This window comes from Drosophila rhopaloa, unplaced genomic scaffold (genome assembly GCF_018152115.1).
Source record: "Drosophila rhopaloa isolate 14029-0021.01 unplaced genomic scaffold, ASM1815211v1 contig_164, whole genome shotgun sequence".
NCBI classification, from domain to species: domain Eukaryota; kingdom Metazoa; phylum Arthropoda; class Insecta; order Diptera; family Drosophilidae; genus Drosophila; species Drosophila rhopaloa.
The window spans coordinates 343,355-362,360 of NW_025335044.1; the positions used below are offsets into that span (position 1 = coordinate 343,355).

At 39.7% G+C, this 19,006-nt stretch overlaps 1 protein-coding gene across 1 annotated transcript; it reads right to left on the bottom strand.

The window, feature by feature from the left end:
- Positions 1-10,112: 10,112 nt before the first annotated feature.
- LOC123037474 lies at positions 10,113-18,557 on the bottom strand. The gene is made up of 2 exons (XM_044458365.1): positions 18,181-18,557; positions 10,113-15,123 (listed from the first exon to the last, which is right to left on the bottom strand). The coding sequence occupies exons 1-2, from the start codon at positions 18,555-18,557 to the stop codon at positions 10,113-10,115; spliced, it is 5,388 nt and encodes a 1,795-aa protein (XP_044314300.1).
- Between the last annotated feature and the right edge of the window lie 449 nt (positions 18,558-19,006).

Consider the following 19,006-nt stretch of genomic DNA (forward strand, 5'->3'; position numbering starts at 1 on the left):
TGCTCGTAACTGGGTCAGACAGCTTAAAAACATCGCGCAGCTCTACAATCTGGACACCGGGTACATGCATATGCTACTTATTGCCAAAATAAAGGGAAGTGCTCAACGCTGCACGCATTCTGGACCCGACCGGTTGCCTTTGGGAGCAGTTGATCATGGCACTTGGAGCAAAAATGTCCAACGGGAAACTAAGAAACGTATTCCAAAATCGTCACTGGCCTCCAGAAGAAAATTTTGCTACATATTTCAATATTGATGTGGAGGAGTCTCTCGAAACATCATCGAGGGAATTCCAGCAGCCGGATTGCGTGATCAGACTCGCATACAATGTTGCCCTGAGCTTATGTAGAGGCCTTTCTCAGGAGTCCGTTTGCCGGAGTGGAAGCGAGGAGGCGTTTCTTCGAAGGGCTTATCAGGAGTTTTGCGATGCGCCAATTGCAATTTTAAAGGGCACTTCGCCAAGGAGTGCCTTAAGCCGAAAAGGGAGCCAGGTTTCTACTATGCCTGCGGGGCGTTTGGACATTTTGTTGGACAGTGCCCGGAGCGCAAATACAAACAACTATGTAAGATATTTTAAGATATTTTTTCACTACAATTATTTATTTATTTAAGTTAACAAATATCTGCCAACATAAACATAGTACCCGACACACATCAAGTGGGAGGGGGCAAGGACAGGTGAGTTAGGATGTTTGTTACAATTAAATTAACAGAGCATTCAGAATATATCAAAAAATAGAGTTCGTTATATTGCGAACATAAAACGCGAAATGGATCATGTACTTCAAAATTCGTCTTACAAATATCGAGGGCAATAGGTCGAAAGTGACGAGTAGACCTTACAGGGATGGAGAACCGTATTTGACCCAGTAGGTAGCTTGAATTTACAAGTCCAGTTATTAATTTATGAAGGAACATGACACCGTGGCAGGTTGGATGATCCTTGAGGGAGGGCAGGTTCAGTAGACGCAGTCTATCCACGTAAGATGGTAGGTGACGATGTGTTTCCCAGTTTAAACCACATAAAGCAAACAAAAGGAACTGTTTCTGTACCGATTCGATAAGGTCTTGATGATTGGTATATTGAGGAGACCAAACACACGAGCAGTATTCAAGAATTGGAGGAAATATATAAGTGTTTCGTGGTGTAGGAGTCCTCAAATTCCTTAGACAAACGTTTAACAAAGGCAAAAACCCCTTTAGCTTAACTAACAATAGTGTCAATGTGATCAGAGAAGTTTAAGTTGTGGTTGAATAACACTCCAAGGTCTGTTACGGAATTTATGCGTTCAAGATCATTCGACCCAATAGAATAAGACTTGAGGAGAAGCCTCTTCCGATAAAAGGACATAGATTTACATTTCGAGTTGTTTAAAAACAGCAAATTCTGGATGCACCAAGAATGAAGGTTGTTCAGATCGGCTTGCAAGAGATCATGGGAATTGGGGTTCGATAATGGCAAACATCAAAACATAAGAAGAGAGAACTACTTGAGGCAAGTCGTTTATGAAAATTCCAAACAGTAGGGGTCCTAGGTGGCTCCCTTGCGGAACACCAGAGTTCACGTAAACAGAGTTTGAGATTGTGCTTTTAAAAGCTACTCTTTGAGTCCGGTCCGAAAGGTAAGTTGAAATCCACTTAGTCAACATGATCGGGAATCCTATTAATGTTCGTTTTTTTTATAATAACTGATGGTTCACGGAATCAAAAGCCTTACTGAAATCCGTAAAAATAACATCAGTTTGATTGTTATTTTTAAAAGCGCTTCTGATGACTGAGGTAAATTCGAGAAGATTTGTAGTCTTTGACCTTCGTTTCATAAAACCATGCTGAGTTGGGGACATTACTGAGCTGCATTGGTGCTGTAATAAATAAGCTATTCAAAAAACTTGGGGATCGCGCTTAGTTTTGCAATACCGCGGTAGTTTTTAATGTCCGATTTGCTTCCCTTTTTATGAAGTGGAATGATATCTGAAAAAGTTTAGATAAAGGTTTGCACAAAGCATCGGCACATTTTTTTTATAACACAGCTCGGTACAAGATCAGGGCCCGAAGAAAAAGACATCTTGATTGTGTTCAGATTTTGTAAAACATCATCTTCACTAATTAAGGGCGTGAAAATACAGTTGGAGTGAGGAAGAGGGTATGGGTAGGATGAAGTGTTATCGTAACTAAAAGACGAGTACGTGGACTGGAAAAATTTTGCAAATAAGCTCGCAATATCGGCGTCACTAGAGGCAAATGTCGTATCAAGATGAAGGCAAGATGGAAATTGTTGCGATTTTCATTTCGAATTAACAAATGCGTAGAACTGCTTGGGGGTGTCTTGTAATCCAATTCTGCAACGGTTTAGGTAACTATTGTAACATTCGGAATTGTTGACTAAGAAATTTGAACGAGCTATTAGATACATCGAATGGTCAACTTAAATTTCTTAAAAAGTATAGACATGGAAAGAGAGTCTACGAGAGAACCAAGGGGGCTTATGAGGCCCGTTTGCAGAGGGAAATGAGGGGACCGAACCAGTGGCGGATCTAGGGTTGCTGGCGCCCGGGGCAAAGCGAAAGATTCCGCCCCCTCCCTATTTGCTGTACGAATAACATTAGGAGTATTTTAAGTGTAAATAGGTTATTAATTATTAAAAGCTTAGATGTTTGAAGAATTGTATTTCATATCGATTCTTTTGTCAGTTACAACGGAAAAAACATTATTATTTGTGTTTTTGCAAGACAAAAAAATATTACTTTTAGAATATAACTTTTCTGGCCTTAATTGCCGCAAATTCAGCAATAATATCATTGTAGTCGAGTGATGCTGCTACTTCATTTTCGATATATAGTATAGCTAAATTTAACAGCCTGTCTTGGTTCATGGTTGTGCGGAGATAAGATTTTATCAATTTCAGTTTACTGAATGATTGCTCACACGAAGCCACGGACAATGGTAGAGTCAGCAAAATTTTCAATGCCGTCACAAGTGTTTTGTACGCCTCTAACCCCAACGATGAAATATACAATAGTATTCCTTTTGGAGTGAGATCAAGACTTTCTCCCTTTTTATTGGCCCTTTTCAGAAGAAAAATGGCATCTTTGATATCGTGATACAATTCCGTACCATTTAAATCATTAGAATAAATTTCAGCTAATGATTTGCATTTATCGTTTCGGTGTGTTGTTTTTTTGCCCGGATTTTTTTTGAACTGGGCACCACTTGGTTTATTCGTTTCATTTTTGTGTTTTCCACGCCTAATTTGAAATAGTAGAAATATATTTTTAGAACATCAAGAAATGGAAGGTTCAGTGAATAATATTTAATAAATAACAGCGAAGCATTAGTACCTTGATTAAATGTTGCAATAGAAAAACACTGCCTTGATTGGAATGTATGTAAACAAACGCGCGCATAACCTAACACGTATACTGCTCGCTCTCTCTCTCTCTAAGCAAGAATGTTTATTATGACGCTTCGAGCGTCCCTTTTCCTTTTGATCACATCATAAAACACTTACACTTGTATTCTATAGGGAGCGTTACATGCGAAGCGCCGCGGGAAAATATGAATTCTCGAAACATATATTGCTAGTCGGACCCGATTTGGCGCCTCTTAGATGTGGCGCCCGGGGCGCCACGTTTCGGAAAAAGCAATCACATTAGCATCGAAGGAGATACTGTTGACGTGCAGTTTACTAAGTTTGCTAAGTCACTGTCTTATATGTTCAAAGCTTTTTGTAATAATAACGAACACCGAAAACTAGTCAAAACGACACAAGATCATTTTAAACGGTGTAAACTAACGGGTAAAATATGATCAGATGGTGGAACGATAAAATACACGTCCGACAACGACTAAGTTTATTTATATAATAAAGACCCATTAGTTGCAGCATGCGTCATAGACACTGGGCGCCAAATTTCTTTTGCTAAATTAAATAGTTTATCCTTTACAGTTAATTTGAAATCCGATTCAGAAAACTCAGAGACTTAGACTTTAGAAAACTTAACAATGTGTTATTTAAAGATAATTATCGCAACTATCGATGACCTATTAGACAAACTAGTTAATAAAAAAGTTCTTACAAAATTTGATTTAAAAAAGGGCTATTTTCATGTATTTGTTAGTAAGGAATCGGTCAAATACACCTCTTTTATTACACCGTTAGGTCAATTCAAATTTCGCAGGATGCCAATGGGCCTAAAAACTGCATCAGCGGTGGTTTGTTAAACAGATGTTTGAGGATCTTATTGGAGACAACAAAGTAATTATATACATGGACGACATTTTGATCGCCAGCACGGATACCGAGGAACACTTACAGGTTTTAAAAGAAGTGTTTGTCAGATTAGTTAAAAACAATTTCCTTCAGACTAATATTAAATATTTGGGTTAGAAACCATACAACATTATCCAACCCCAGACAAAACACAATCTGTTTTCTTGGCTTATTATACCCGTTACTCGTAGAGTAAAAGGGTATATTGTATTCGTGCAAAAGTATGTAACATCTAGAAGGAAGCGTTTCCGACCCTATAAAGTATATATATTCTTGATCAGGGTTACTAGCCGAGTCGATATAGCCATGTCCGTCTGTCCGTCTGTCTGTCTGTCTGTCCGTATGAACGCTGAGATTTCGGAAACTATAAAAGCTAGAAGATTGGCATTTTGCATGTAGATTTTAGAAGTTCCTAAGCAGCGCAAGTTTGTTTCAAAATGGTGCCACGCCCCCTTTAACGCCCACAATCGCTTATATACGATTTAAAAAATTTAAATATTTCGGAAAAGTAAAAATGCAGTTTTATTGTGTTTATCAATACCTATCGAAATGTAGAAGAAATTTTTCAAATCGGACCATTCGTTAAAAAGTTATGCGTGATCAAAGTTTCTATCTCCATCTCCCTCGCACTCCCTTTACCTGAGTAACGGGTATCTGATAGTCGGGGCACCCGACTATAGCATTCTCTCTTGTGTTCATTATATAATCTTTTAAGAAAAGACTAAAAATTCAAGTTTGAAGATTTTTAATTCTTAAAGAAGTTTTCTTGGCTTATGTTCATTATATAATCTTTTAAGAAAAGACTAAAAATTCAAGTTTGAAGATTTTTTAATTCTTAAAGATTAGATGGTGCAGGCACCGGTTTTGGCAATTAGACAATTACAAAGACGATGTGGAACTGCACTGTGATGTCACCCTTCTTGGTTTTGGTGCTGTTTTGTGTCAAAATAAAGAAGACGGAAAATTACACCCCATCTTTTACTACTCCAAGCGCACATTCTTTGCAGAGTCAAAATATCACAGCTTCGAGCTTGAGACAAAAGCCATTATTCACGCATTGCGAAGGTTTCGGATATATATGGAAAACGATTTAAGATTATTAAATATGGTTTTTTTAACCTTTAGCGCTTAATAAGATTGAGATTAATAGCTAGGTGGGCGTTAGAGCACCAAAATTATGACTATGAACGGATACATAGAAAAGACAATAAAATGCAACATGTTGACGCTCTTAGTAGATGCACGAATATTTTGATAGAAGAATCCAATAAGATTGTAGAAAACTTAGTAATCTGCCAAGCCAAGGATCCAAAAATTCATGAAATTAAAAAAACATTTTGAGAAAAGTTATTTAAATTGAGAACCGAAATAGTTTCTAGGAAATGTAACGATGGCAGATTATTATTTTATGTTCCTACGGATATGAAATAGCATCTTCTGTATAAGTATCACAACTGTTAGATGTCATTTCGAAAACTTATTGTATTTCTAACGCTTAATACATATGTTCAAGCCATGTTGAAAACTGTTTTTAATGCATTGCATTTTCCCCTTAGACAGGCAAGAAAGGATTTTGAGATAATACATATCGATCATTATGGCCCACTCGATTCAGGTAGAAAGAACATGTTTTAGTGGTCATCGACGGTTTCACAAAGTTCGTACGTTTAGCACCACTAACACAAGGGAAGTCATTGCACCATTATTGACTACTTTAGAGTATAGACAAGCCCAAATTCATAATTTCAGATAGGGGATCTGCTGCACGTCAGAAGAGTTCGATGATTTTTTGTTATAATTTAACGATAAGCATATAAAGATAGCAACTTCATCACCACAGGCAAACGGGCAAGTTGAAAGAGTCCACAGAAGCTTTGGACAAATGGTAGCTAAACTGAGAGCCAGAGAAAGGTATATATTGGAACACAGTGATTGATAAAATAGAAAACGTAATAAGTAGCACCCAACAGCGCAGTATAAAACAAATTACAAGCAAGATGCTTTTTGGCATAGAACAAAGAGAAATAGTAGATGATCAGAAAGAAAAGTTAGAAGAGTTGTACAGTATGACAGATACTTGAAGAAAATTTGAAACGATAAAAAAAGCAAGGAAAATCACAAAATCACAAAGTACAATAAGGCAAGACAGCTAGAAAGCCGTCAGAACACACAAAAGGAGACTAGGTAATAATAAAGAATTTCGATAGCACAGCAGGATTTTCTCAAAAGTTAATTCCAAAAAAAAAACGGCTTGACGTAATTTCAAAAGCATTAAGAAATAGACGGGTTTCACGTATCCCGTAACCCGTACCAAGGTGTCAGGAGCATTTAAAATATCAACCACTGGTCAAAATTCCATTAAAGTGATAACAGTGATCAGGGGAACAGTGATCAGGAAGACCGAGCTGTGGTAGTATAGATACATATGAGAACCACTATTTCATATACATTAAGATATTTACGCAATAAGCCTACTCTATAACTGTAAGATATATACTGTCATTCCTTTCTAGCATATACACTTTAACAGTTTCCCATTCTCTAGAGACGCTTTCATTGAGAAATACAGAGTATTTGCCAGAAGCGGCGCAGAATCCATGAATTCCAATAACATTGTGGCTCTTCATTGCTAAGGGAAATATATTTTTGGAACAGCCTTGCGGTGATTATTCCCTATGTAAAACCGGTCAACTGAAACCGTAAAAATAAAAAAATTTCATTAGTTTAGAACTATTGAACGATTGCTTTTTATAATTTTTTTTTTGTGCATACGGGAACGTTTTATGCAAATTTGTGCATGAAAAAACGATCGATCACACAAAATTCATCATGAACATTTAAAAACAAATTTGAAGAAAATCGGTTCAGTAGGTTTTCGCCAATCCATATCACCGCAAAGTCATTTTTTGGGTTTGGGGCGGGGACGAGGCGCGCGACTAGGAACGCTGTAACTTTCTTTCTTCTGCTCAAATCTCTATGAATATTTGGGAAAATGTTCTCAAGGAGTTGTTCTTCAACATAAAGCCATAACAAAATTTTCTATTTTTTTATAATGAAAAAGGTATATAACTCCTTAAGTTCCACGTATTACAGATACAATATTTATCAGCAAGCCAGGAAGACATCGCTGTAACAGCTTATAAATACTTATTTGGTACACTGATACACTGGTAACGGCAGATAATAATAAAAACAGTCAATCAAGGAATAACAGCAATAAATAAAATAATATTACAACACTAGTAGAAAAGTAAATCAAAATGGCCAATTTTCAATATAAACATTTTTACAGAATTCATACAAGACATTGAGTTAAGAATGCAGCTCCCAAGATTAGATATTTACTCCAAATTATTAAATGATGATTTTAAATTATGATTTTAATAAAAATATAACAACAGAAAAAATAATAAATATTAAAACTTCAACTTGGTGTAAATTGAATACTAAAGAAATTTTGATCATATCAGATATAATACAATAGCCGGAGGAAATCAAAAACATACCAACAGAAATTATTCAAGAAAGAAAATATTCATTAAAGAAAACAAGAAAGGAAAGCTAACTTGGGCCGAGCCGAAGTTGATATACCCTTGCAGAATATTCTGTAAATTATATTCTCCAAAATTATTCATATGATGCATTCTTAATACTCATAAAGAGTCCCAACTTCCTAACTTTAAAAACACCAAAGTTATGGCATTTCCAATCGTTCAGTTATATGGCAGCTATAAGATATAGTCGGCCGAACCTTATGAAATTTGGTAGGTCGGATTGATTGGCCAAAAATAAAACCCACAGAAAATCCCAACTGCCTAACTTAAAAAAACACCAAAGTTATGGCTTTTCCGATCGTTCAGTTATATGGCAGCTATATGATATAGTCGCCCGATCCGGCTCGTTCCGACTTATATACTTTCTGCAATAGAAATACAACTTTTGGAAAAGTTTCAAGCAGATAGCTTTAAAACTGAAGGACTAGTTGGCGTAGAAACGGACGGATGGACAGACGGACATGGCTAGATCGACTCTCCTGGTGATGCTGATCAAGAATATATATACTTTATAGGGTCGGAAATGTCTCCTTCACTGCGTTGCAAACTTTTCACTGAAATTAGAATACCCTCTGCAAGGGTGTAAAACGTAATTCATTTCCTATTATGTTAAGCAAACGCGCACTTAGGCCAAAACACCCACACTTGGTCCATGTACCAAAAATTATAAACACCAAACGAAAACAATTAAGCCCTAACCTTTTTACATTCGTTTTCTTGATACAGTGGTCCCAATAAATAAAATGAATCATACAATCCTGGCCAAAATGAGAGATCAATTCGGTATTAATTAAATTTGTTTATATTTCGGTTTACAATTTAATAACTTTATAAAAAAAAGCCACATGTTATTCATGGAGGAAGAGGAAAGGATAAAAGCCTACAACGATGATGGCTCTAATGTTAGCGAAATAATGCGGGAAAGCAGTCGGACATGCTGTGTTACAAACAAATTTTTGAACAATTCGGATAAATATGGTGCGAAGCGAAGTTCTAGTAGAAAATCCAAGTTGTCTGACAGTGATAAACGTCGCATAATACTGAAAGCTAGCAATTCCTTTACACCGTTTTCAAGGAGCGGTAAAAAAAAACACAAGAGTTCGGTTTTTGTTACGTCTGAAAATGAAACTAAGCTATATGACATATTTCAATTATAGCGCCTGGAGAGAACAATTTGGTGTACATTAATTTTGTTTATATTTCGGTTTACAATTTAATTAATTTATAATAAAATACCGCGTGGAAGATTGTTATCCATGGAGGAAGAGGGAAGGATAAAAGCCTACAACGATGATTTCTTTAATGTTAGCCAAATAACGCGGAAAAGCAGTCAAACATGCTGTGTTACAAACAAATTTTTGAACAATCCGGATAAATATTGTGTGAAGCGAAGTTCTAGTAGAAAACCCAAGATGTCTGACCGCAATAAACGTCGCATAATACAGAAAGCTAGCAATTCCTTTGCATCGTGCTGTACTTTTGCCGCAAATTGTAGTAAGCCTATGTCACGGATTACTGTTTGGCGGACGCTGCAATCATTGTAGTGTATATCAGAGTAGTCCGTTCTTAAAACCGCGCCACCAAACAGCACGACTTCAATTAGGGAAAAAAAGCTTAGAGACAGGTTATATATATAGTATACTTGATTTTGTTGTAATATGCTTTCCCATTTTCCTACAAGGGTCGAAACTAAAATTTTCTGGGTGTCGTATCATTTTGGGTAAGAGTGTACTTTAAACGCAGCTAAAGGGTAAAACTGCTGTCCAAGTTAGTGAAAAATATAAGAAAGGCTTTTAAAATACCCAGACTTCTAAAAACCATTTATACTAGCCTCGAACGCTAGCAACGTAGCTAAATGATAGGGAGACAACTTATTCCACAGTAGAGAAAGAAATGCTAGCAATCATTTGGGCAACCAAATACTGCCGCCTTATATGTTCAGACACAAATTTTAGATCGTTACAGATCACCGACCCCTAACTGAGTGTTGGGACACTCACGGTCCCAGAGGGTTTCCACTTATTTCGAGCTCTGGTTCACAGCATACAGATAGCTGAAATCTTTATTTAAATTTAAATGGATTTCACAATTAATCAAATTAATACATTTTTTCTTACACTTGTGGTTTGCCTCTCTTAAACTTCTTATAGCGTCCTTTTCTTCTTCTTAAATTCTTAAGTTTTCCAATACTAACGATAACTTACAGTGTTAAACAACTTAAGAGTATTTTTAAACTAACAGATAAATTCAAATAAATCGACTTTTGAAATTGGACAGTTGGCGCGCGGCTAAACCTTCTTATTAGCCTCGCAACATTCCCCACCTTGTGATTCTTCTGCGTGACTACGCTGAGTATTACCAATCCTTATGATGTCCAATTTAGCCAGTTTAACTGCCGGGCGAGTAACGAGTCCATCCTTCGCCAAATGAACATCCACGACGATCCCTTTAGGCCAGGAGTTTCGCTTGCTTGTTTCATCAACAATAAGAACCACGTCATTCACGGAAATTGGAGCTAAGTTCGGCTGAAACCATTTTGTACGTCTCGTCAGGGTGGGTAAATACTCTCGAATCCATCTTCTCCAGAAACGATCTGCTAGTTGACCAGCGATGCGGAAATTTTTGGCCAAGCCTAATCCATTGGTTTCCATCGCACCGCGTTCCCGTAGACCACTGGAGTTACCAAACAAGAAGTGATTTGGAGTAAGGGCTTCCGAATTTTCCGATTCCAACGGAATATAGGTCAACGGCCTTGAGTTTAGGGTGCATTCGACATCGGCCAACGCAGCGCGCAATACTTCCTCGCGCAGTCCGACGTTCGACAGAATTTCCGTCAAGATTGACTTTGTAGAGCGCACCATACGCTCCCAGCTGCCGCCCATATGAGGCGATCCAGGAGGAATAAAGGTAAACGACATCTCCGGATACTGGCTTTCCACTGCTGACGTTGATATACGTTCGATCTCTTGCGCGAGTACTCTGCTGGCTCCCCGAAAATTCGTTCCGTTATCGGATAGCATCTTAAGAGGCACACCTCTGCGAGCAGTAAATAGTTTTAGAGCCAATAAAAATGAGTCCGTTGAAAGAGATGGCACCAATTCTAAATGAACAGCGCGAACTGTCAGGCAAGTAAATAAAACTCCCCATCTCTTCTCGCGACGCCTTCCTACAGCAACTTCAATGGGTCCAAAGTAGTCTACTCCAGTAAACGTAAATGGTAGTGTATGTGCCGATAGACGTTCCTTTGGTAAAGCTCCCATCATCGGTGGAATGGGTTGTGCTCGCCTGATGCAGCACACGGGACAGTTATTGATGATTTCCTTTACAAGGGCTCGCATACCTGGTATCCAATACTTTTGTCGTATTTCGTTGACAACTATTTCTGCATGCAGATGGTGGCACTTCCGGTGGTGATACTCTACTATAAGGTATGCAATCCTGTGGTGACGCGAAAGTATAACAGGACGCTTTACGCTGACTTCAACATTTTCGATAGCATCGATTCGACCGTGCATACGAAGCACTCCGACTGGGTCTAAGTACGGCGAGCATTTATATATTATGCTTTTCCGGTTTGTCAGGCAACGATTTTCCTTAAGGCATCGAATTTCATCAAAAAACTCTTCTTCTTGGCATGTCCGTATGAAAATTGTGTCCATTTCTACATCGCGCTTAAGCAAAAGCAGTCCCTCCAGCTCAGGTCCGTGCGGTTTCACGGAAAGAAGGCGTAGAAAATCCAAAACTCTCTTTTGCGCAGCACGCAGACGCTCCAGTTTGCTGAAACGTAGTGGATCCGGCATTACACATGCCAAAGGCGAGATTTGTTTCTTAATTTCCTCCTTGTGGTACAATACTTGAGTTTCTCTGGTTTTAGACATTTCATTTCCGCGTGGCCACTCCGATTCATCCTGAAACAGATAATTCGGTCCGGTAAACCATCGTATTGAACTATTTACCTCAACACTTTTTGTCCATTTAGTCCCATCGTCCGCTACATTTAGTTCCGAGGGTATCCAGCGCCATTCACCAACTTCGGACCCTTCAAGAATTTCTCTGACTCGTAGAGCTACAAATTGCGGGTACTTGCGAGCGTCGGATCTTATCCAGAACAGAACATCTTGAGCATCAGTCCAGAATACGCGTTTTTCAATTTCGTTTGATAGCTCAGACTCCAAACACTTGGCCAGGCGCAATCCTAAAATCGCTGCCATTAATTCCATTCGTGGTACCGATATAGGTTTCAAAGGCGCTACTCTGGTTTTCGATGCTAGCAAGGAGCATCGGATTTCGCCTCCAAGATCAATACGCAAATAAGCTACCGCAGCGTAAGCATCCAAACTAGCATCAACGAACATATGTAGTTGCAGACTCTTAACATTGCTCGAACATGACATGTAGCGAGGAATACGCAGATCGCTCAGTTTGGGCAGTAAGGCCTGCCATTTCATCCAGTCAATCTCATCCTGTTCCTTGATTGCGTCGTCCCAGTTCACACCAGACCTCCAAATATTTTGGAGAATAATTTTGGCACGTACGTTAAAAAATCCAAGAAGCCCGAGTGGATCGAAAATGGACATAACGATACTCAGCACTCGGCGCTTCGTATGAGAGCCAGCTGACGACCTCTGCAGCAACTCAGGCTTGATGACAAACGTTAACATATCCGACTCGGGCAGCCACCACATCCCTAACACTTTCTCCTGTAGTTCGTCCTGTGTGCCAAGATACTTAGGCGATGCTTCATAAACGTCATTCAGAGAGCGCACGACGCGCTTGGAGTTTGATAGCCAATTTCTCATTTCGAATCCACCCTTCGCGTGAATATCCTTAATAATATTTGCGAGTTGAACCATTTGCTCCTCTGTATCAACTGACTCCAACCAATCGTCAACGAAAGTGTTTCGACAAATTGCTTTTACGGCTTCTGGATGACTTTCACCAAATCTCTCTGCATTACGTCTCAATATAAAGTTGGCAAGTGACGGCGAGCATGCAGCGCCGAACGTCATCACTTGCATTACGAATGTATCCGGTGGGCGATTAATTTCTCCATTACGCCATAAGAACTTCTGGGAATATTGGTCTAGGGCGCAAACCTTAATTTGATGAAACATTTCACGTATATCACCTGATACCGCTATAGGTCGTTCTCTGAAGCGCAACAGCACACCCATCAAGGACACCAACATATCTGGTCCTTTTAAAAGAGTGTCGTTTAGTGATATGCCGTCAACTTGCGCTGCCGCGTCCCAGACCAGGCGTGTCTTCTTTTTGTTAGGGTTTGTAACCGTGAATATGGGAAGATACCAAGAACGTGTACTGTTTGATAACTCACACTTTTCCAGTTTGCGAATGTATCTCTTTTCCTTGTAGTGCTGCATGGTATTATTCAAAAACGTTTTCAGCTTCGGATCTTTTAACATTTTCGCCTCAAGGCACTTGAGCCTTTTGAGAGCCATGGGGTACGAATCGGGCATATTGATTTTGTCGTACTTCCACAACAGCCCAGTCTCCCAGCGCCTTTCGTTGGAAATGTATTTTGTAGTTGCCTCCATTATCTTTAGCGCCTGTTCATCTTCCTTAGATCGCAACGGTTTTAAAGGAACACTCACGCCGAATGACTCCAACGAGAAGAATGCCTTCATAGCTTCATCAAGTTTCCGCGTACCGCAAACTGTTGTGCAATGGCAGATATGGAATACATGAGGTGGCGTGCCATTTTCCGGTCCTTGGCGGCCGTACACAGACCATCCTAATTTACATCGAACGGCAATAAGATCGTCATTTTCAGCTTGACGTACCTCCAGCGGCACACTGATCTTAATATTGTCTAGTCCGATGATAATTTGAGCCTTAACATCTTTGTATGTTGAAATTGGAACTGTTCTCAAGTGCTGACGTTCTTTGAGTGTCCGATCTTCGATGCTTTGCAATGGAAGATTCAAATGGCTTACAGTACGCACTCCTTTAAGTCCGTGTCTTACTTCCGGACGACCCTTAGCGGAAACACTGACGCTAACGACTCTCGATTTTGACTCGCTCTGGGTCACGTCGCTAGTCCACTTAAGACAAAGGTGCTCTTCAGGACCGTCAAGCCCTAGCTCATCGGCTAACGATCGTTCTATTAGCGTGCAGGACGCGCCTTCGTCGATTAGAGCATAAACGTCTATGCTACGGGAGTTATTGTGCAAAGTTACTGGTATATAACGGAACAGGGCCTTTGTTGTTGATTTCTCATGAAAGAAAACTGTTGACTCGCTGGTCTCTGAATCGCCGGTTTTTCTAGGGCTGTCCTCTTTGTCATTACGAATCTCGCTGTTAATCTCAGTATTCGGATAATGCAGTAGCACGTTGTGCGGTAACTTACATCCATCGAGGGTGCAAAGTTTCTTCACTCTGCAGTTACGGACAATATGCTTTCCAAAACAATAAAAGCAAAGTCGTTTGGATTTAATAAATTCCACTCTCGACTTGATGGACATGGATAAGAATCCTTTGCAATTTGCCAGACCATGGTCGCAGCCACATTCTGGACAAGGTTGATCTTCTGTGACGTGTGCCTTCGACTTGCCGTCGTCATTGCTTCCTAGCATGTCGTGCACTAGCAGGCGCTCCTTTGAATACCTTCCACTTTTATCTTTCTCTGTTGAGTGACATTCATAGGGTGCAACCATCGTCGCGCACATCGCTATTCCAAAAAGCCACTTGTCAAAGGTGGTCAAATTGGCGGCACCAGCTGCTAAACGATGTCTACCCCAATCCAGCTTAAGATCACTTGGCAACTTAGCAACCAAATCGCTTAACAGAGAATAATCATTAAGGTATTCCTGTAGTCCTACTGACATCATTGTTGCACAATAATTCTGGACTGCCAGTGCCAGTCGAATCACGGATTCCAAATTGTTGGGTTTGATGGACGGCTCTTCTTTTAGCTTCCGTTGCAAGCGAGCATGCACTATTTCTGAACGTCCATACAACATCCTTAGCGTTCCAATAGCATAAGGTACCATAGCTGGGATCATAAGCTTTCCTCGCACAGCTTCTAGCGCAGATCCTTTCAGGCACTTCTGGAGTCTGATTAGATTTTCTTCGTTGGTAAATCCACATCTCTCGGTTGATTGTTCATAATTACTTATAAATAAAAGCCACTCTTCGGGCTTTCCGTTGAAAACTGGCAAGTCCCGTGATATGACCTGACGCGATGCAACTTGAGCTGGCGTCAATGTGTGTCCCAATGATACTGCATGTGGGAGCTGTGTGCCGGCAAACTGTGGCATATGTCTTCCTCCTCCAACGTTACTAACATTATAAACGAAGTTAGGCTGTGGTACAAAACCCAGCCCATTGGCTGGCGGAATAAATCCTGCGGCACCATTTGGATGTACAGATATTGGTGCATTGTTTGGTGGCATGAATCCGACAGTGTTACATGGCGGTATGCATTGCGCTGCGGTATATGTCGGCATAAACTGACCTGAAATGTTTCCCTGAAGATTCGCATAAGAAGATGCGTTCGGTAATATTTCAGTCATCGCCCTCCTTTCTGTATACGGAGGTGTGGCGGCCCTTTGCTTGTTAACTTGCTGTGAGTACTGATGCCCTGCGCAATTCTGCGAAGCGTCGTAGCCGGCATGATTAAACATAATCGGTGTGCTTGCATTCTCAAGCGAAACAAACTGGTTCGAGTAAATAACAGTTTGTCTGGATACATTTTCATCCTCAAAACCTCTGAATGGCTCAGTGAAATTGCATCCTGCGATTCCAACTGAACCTGCTTCCAATCCCGTGGTGTGTAAATTCTGTTCACCAGATGCGTTTCCTATTGCATCATCCATTTCGCACTTGTGACGTCACTCCTTGTACAAGTACCACTACGCAACTCATGTACGTTTCACCAGCCAAAGTCGTCGAAACTTACGAATTTGGCTCTCAATGACCACTATCTTGTATACTCTGTCCTCACTCTCTTACACCCTTGGTAAAAGAATGCTTTCCCGAAATCACGTGCACCCTTGGCACCGAGTTTTCCAGATGGCAAAGTATTTCAGAATGTTGGGACACTCACGGTCCCAGAGGGTTTCCACTTATTTCGAGCTCTGGTTCACAGCATACAGATAGCTGAAATCTTTATTTAAATTTAAATGGATTTCACAATTAATCAAATTAATACATTTTTTCTTACACTTGTGGTTTGCCTCTCTTAAACTTCTTATAGCGTCCTTTTCTTCTTCTTAAATTCTTAAGTTTTCCAATACTAACGATAACTTACAGTGTTAAACAACTTAAGAGTATTTTTAAACTAACAGATAAATTCAAATAAATCGACTTTTGAAATTGGACAGTTGGCGCGCGGCTAAACCTTCTTATTAGCCTCGCAACACTGAGTTTCAAAGAACCAAAGTCAAAATTGGTGCGTTGAAAACTTTAATTACTAGAGTATGACTAACATCCCTAATGAGTTTTAAAGAACCAAAGTCAAAATTGGTACTCCAACTATAGTAGTTGGATGACTATAAGTGGTGTATAAGAAAGGGTCACAAAATAAGGTTGCCGACTTATTAAGTCGTGTCACACTCAATACAAACTGTATGACAATATCAACTGAAGCGGATATAACTTCGGAAAAATCAATTAACGAATTCAAATCACAGTACATTTTTGAACTAGGAAATTTGAGAAGAGTAAAGAATTGTATCTTCTTTAAAAATAAATTAAGACGAACTATTACAGATGAACAATTTGACCTAGAAAGGGTTACTCGAGTATTGAAAGAACTTGTAAAACCGAATAAAATGAAAATTTAACTTTATTTTGTTTATACAGTTTTGTTTAATATTTTTCCTTTAGATAATTTTTTCTGATGAAAAAAATGTAGTTTTGACGGCCCAGATGGGTTTCGGCACTATTGGAGAGAATTGCGTAAGGATTAATTATGTTTTCCAAACGCAATTCTGGAGGCGGATCCGAGATGGTTTGCGGAGCCTTTAATGCGACTGCAACGCAAGAACATTGGAAATAAGAAAATCACATTTAAAGCAGAATTCATTAAGCTTCCATTCTGCATACTTGATTTTGTTGTAATATGCTATCCCATTCTCCTACGAGGGTCGAAAATAAAATTTTCGGGGTGTCGTATAAATTTGGGCAGAAGTGTAATAATTAAGACTGTTTCTGCAAAAAATAGAACCTGGTAATTAGGACTGACCGGTGTAACATGACTTGCAGGCTATGTAAAAAGATGGTGCAGACCAAGTGCGCTAATTTGACAGGCCAAGTGTCGTCCTTTCAACGGAGCCCAACTTGTAGTTTTGTTTTGACGCTTGTTGGCTTTAGGAAGCTTGTTGGAGCAGTAGCTTAATTTAAAATTATTTAAATTATAAATGTATGAATTTATGTTTAATGTAAATGAAATTAAATGTAAACTAAACAAATCTAAAATGCTCTCACATACAAGTTTCTTAACTGTGCTTGCACTTAAGCTTTGCGTACAGCTAAGTGGCTTACTCTTCTACTGATACGACTTTGTAACTAAATTTGGGTACCGCTCGTGTGAGAGAAGTCGTACTTATTCGTTTCCATTTTCTCCGGTGTGCAACGTAACCTAGCTGGCGAAACTTGGTTCGGCATTTCAAAGTCGACTCAAAAAGAATTGTTTAAAAACCCTTAAACCCATACAAACCAAAATAAAAGTGACAAAATTGTTGTGTGCAAAAATTTATGTGGAAATATGGAGAATTTGGTGTTGGTACCTGCACAACGGTAAAACTGCAAAAGGACAGCTATAGTTAAAACGGGTTTGTGCCGTTAAGTTTCACTGCTCTTTTGTGCAGTGCTGTTTTAAATTGTTCAGAAAGGTTTTGTAGGCGCATAGAATACATACACGGAATACGTACATGTATTTGTACATTGTCATCGACTCTTTGGCCATTGTTGGCCTAATCATTAAGAAAACTTTGTGAATTCGACTCTCTGTGTTGGCATCGTTAGCTCTTGTACGGTCCACATACATACTTTTGGGCGGAATAAATTTAAAATTCAGTAAATTTTGGAGATGGGTCCTAAAATTCCATATGCATAAGTGTTGGTTAATAATTTATAAGATAAGATAAGATGGTACCTGTGCGTAGCTTCCGCTTAAGGGAGTCCGGTGTCGATATATGAATTGAAGTTTACGATGACTGCTCCCCTATACCCCTGGCCTTATGCTCAGTGGGCGTATATCAATAAAATAACGGCAATGGCCGGAGTATTGTTCGCGAGCATTTTGGCTCTTTATTCAAATTAATGTAAAACAGAACTGAGGAACTTAACTGTACGAAAACGTTAGCTTGGTCGGCAAGAATGCCCAAAACTCACCACACTGGGAACCAATGGGATACTGGCGCCGCCCCCAAAGGCTTCTGTGCTGAGTCGGCATCTAGAAACACTAGGGCAATCCAAGAATCTCCCAAGGTTTCTACCGTCCCTTTGTTACCTTCAGTAATGTTAACTACTTCCCCGTTAGGAGTAAGACCGTCTTCAGTCGCTTTGAATTTGTCGGCCACCTGTCGCTCTTCCAATGCAACTTGTCTTCTCCTCCACACTAGATGGAGCAGAATGGAACCGCTAATTAGGAAGCTTAATCCCACTCCGACAGCGATCCAGATGTCAGTTGATCCAGCGGACCTTACTTCATCTTTGAGGTTTTGGATTTCTTGCAGGTTTTGGTTGTTCATCCTCTGGAGTAGCGGCATACTTAAAACGTGATTATGCCCGATGATATTTAGCGGGGGGAAGCCGCCATACCCGGGGTTTTTCTTATACTTTCACGCTGGGGTAAATATTTGGTGTCATTGACAAAGGCTAGTCGCTCAAATGTAATTAGATGCGTGTCGTTTTTTTTTATTTCGGGGCCATCATCCGTGCTGACTATTTCCGGGCCATAATACCATCGTCTACCAGCGTGGTTGGGCTTAGGGGCTGGCCGGTGTTTTATAATGTACTGTGACCCCTGGGTGCAGACCTCGGGCGCAATTATCTTGGGTTGCCAGTTTGCAGAATGGTTCGTAGATTGTCGATACGCAGTCTGTAATCGCTAAAACTTCATTGTTGCCTTCAGCTTTCATGTTGATGCGAAACTGGAAAGACGATAAGCTTTCCACATGTAAATGTAATCTTAGCGTGTGCAATTAGCACTTGAATA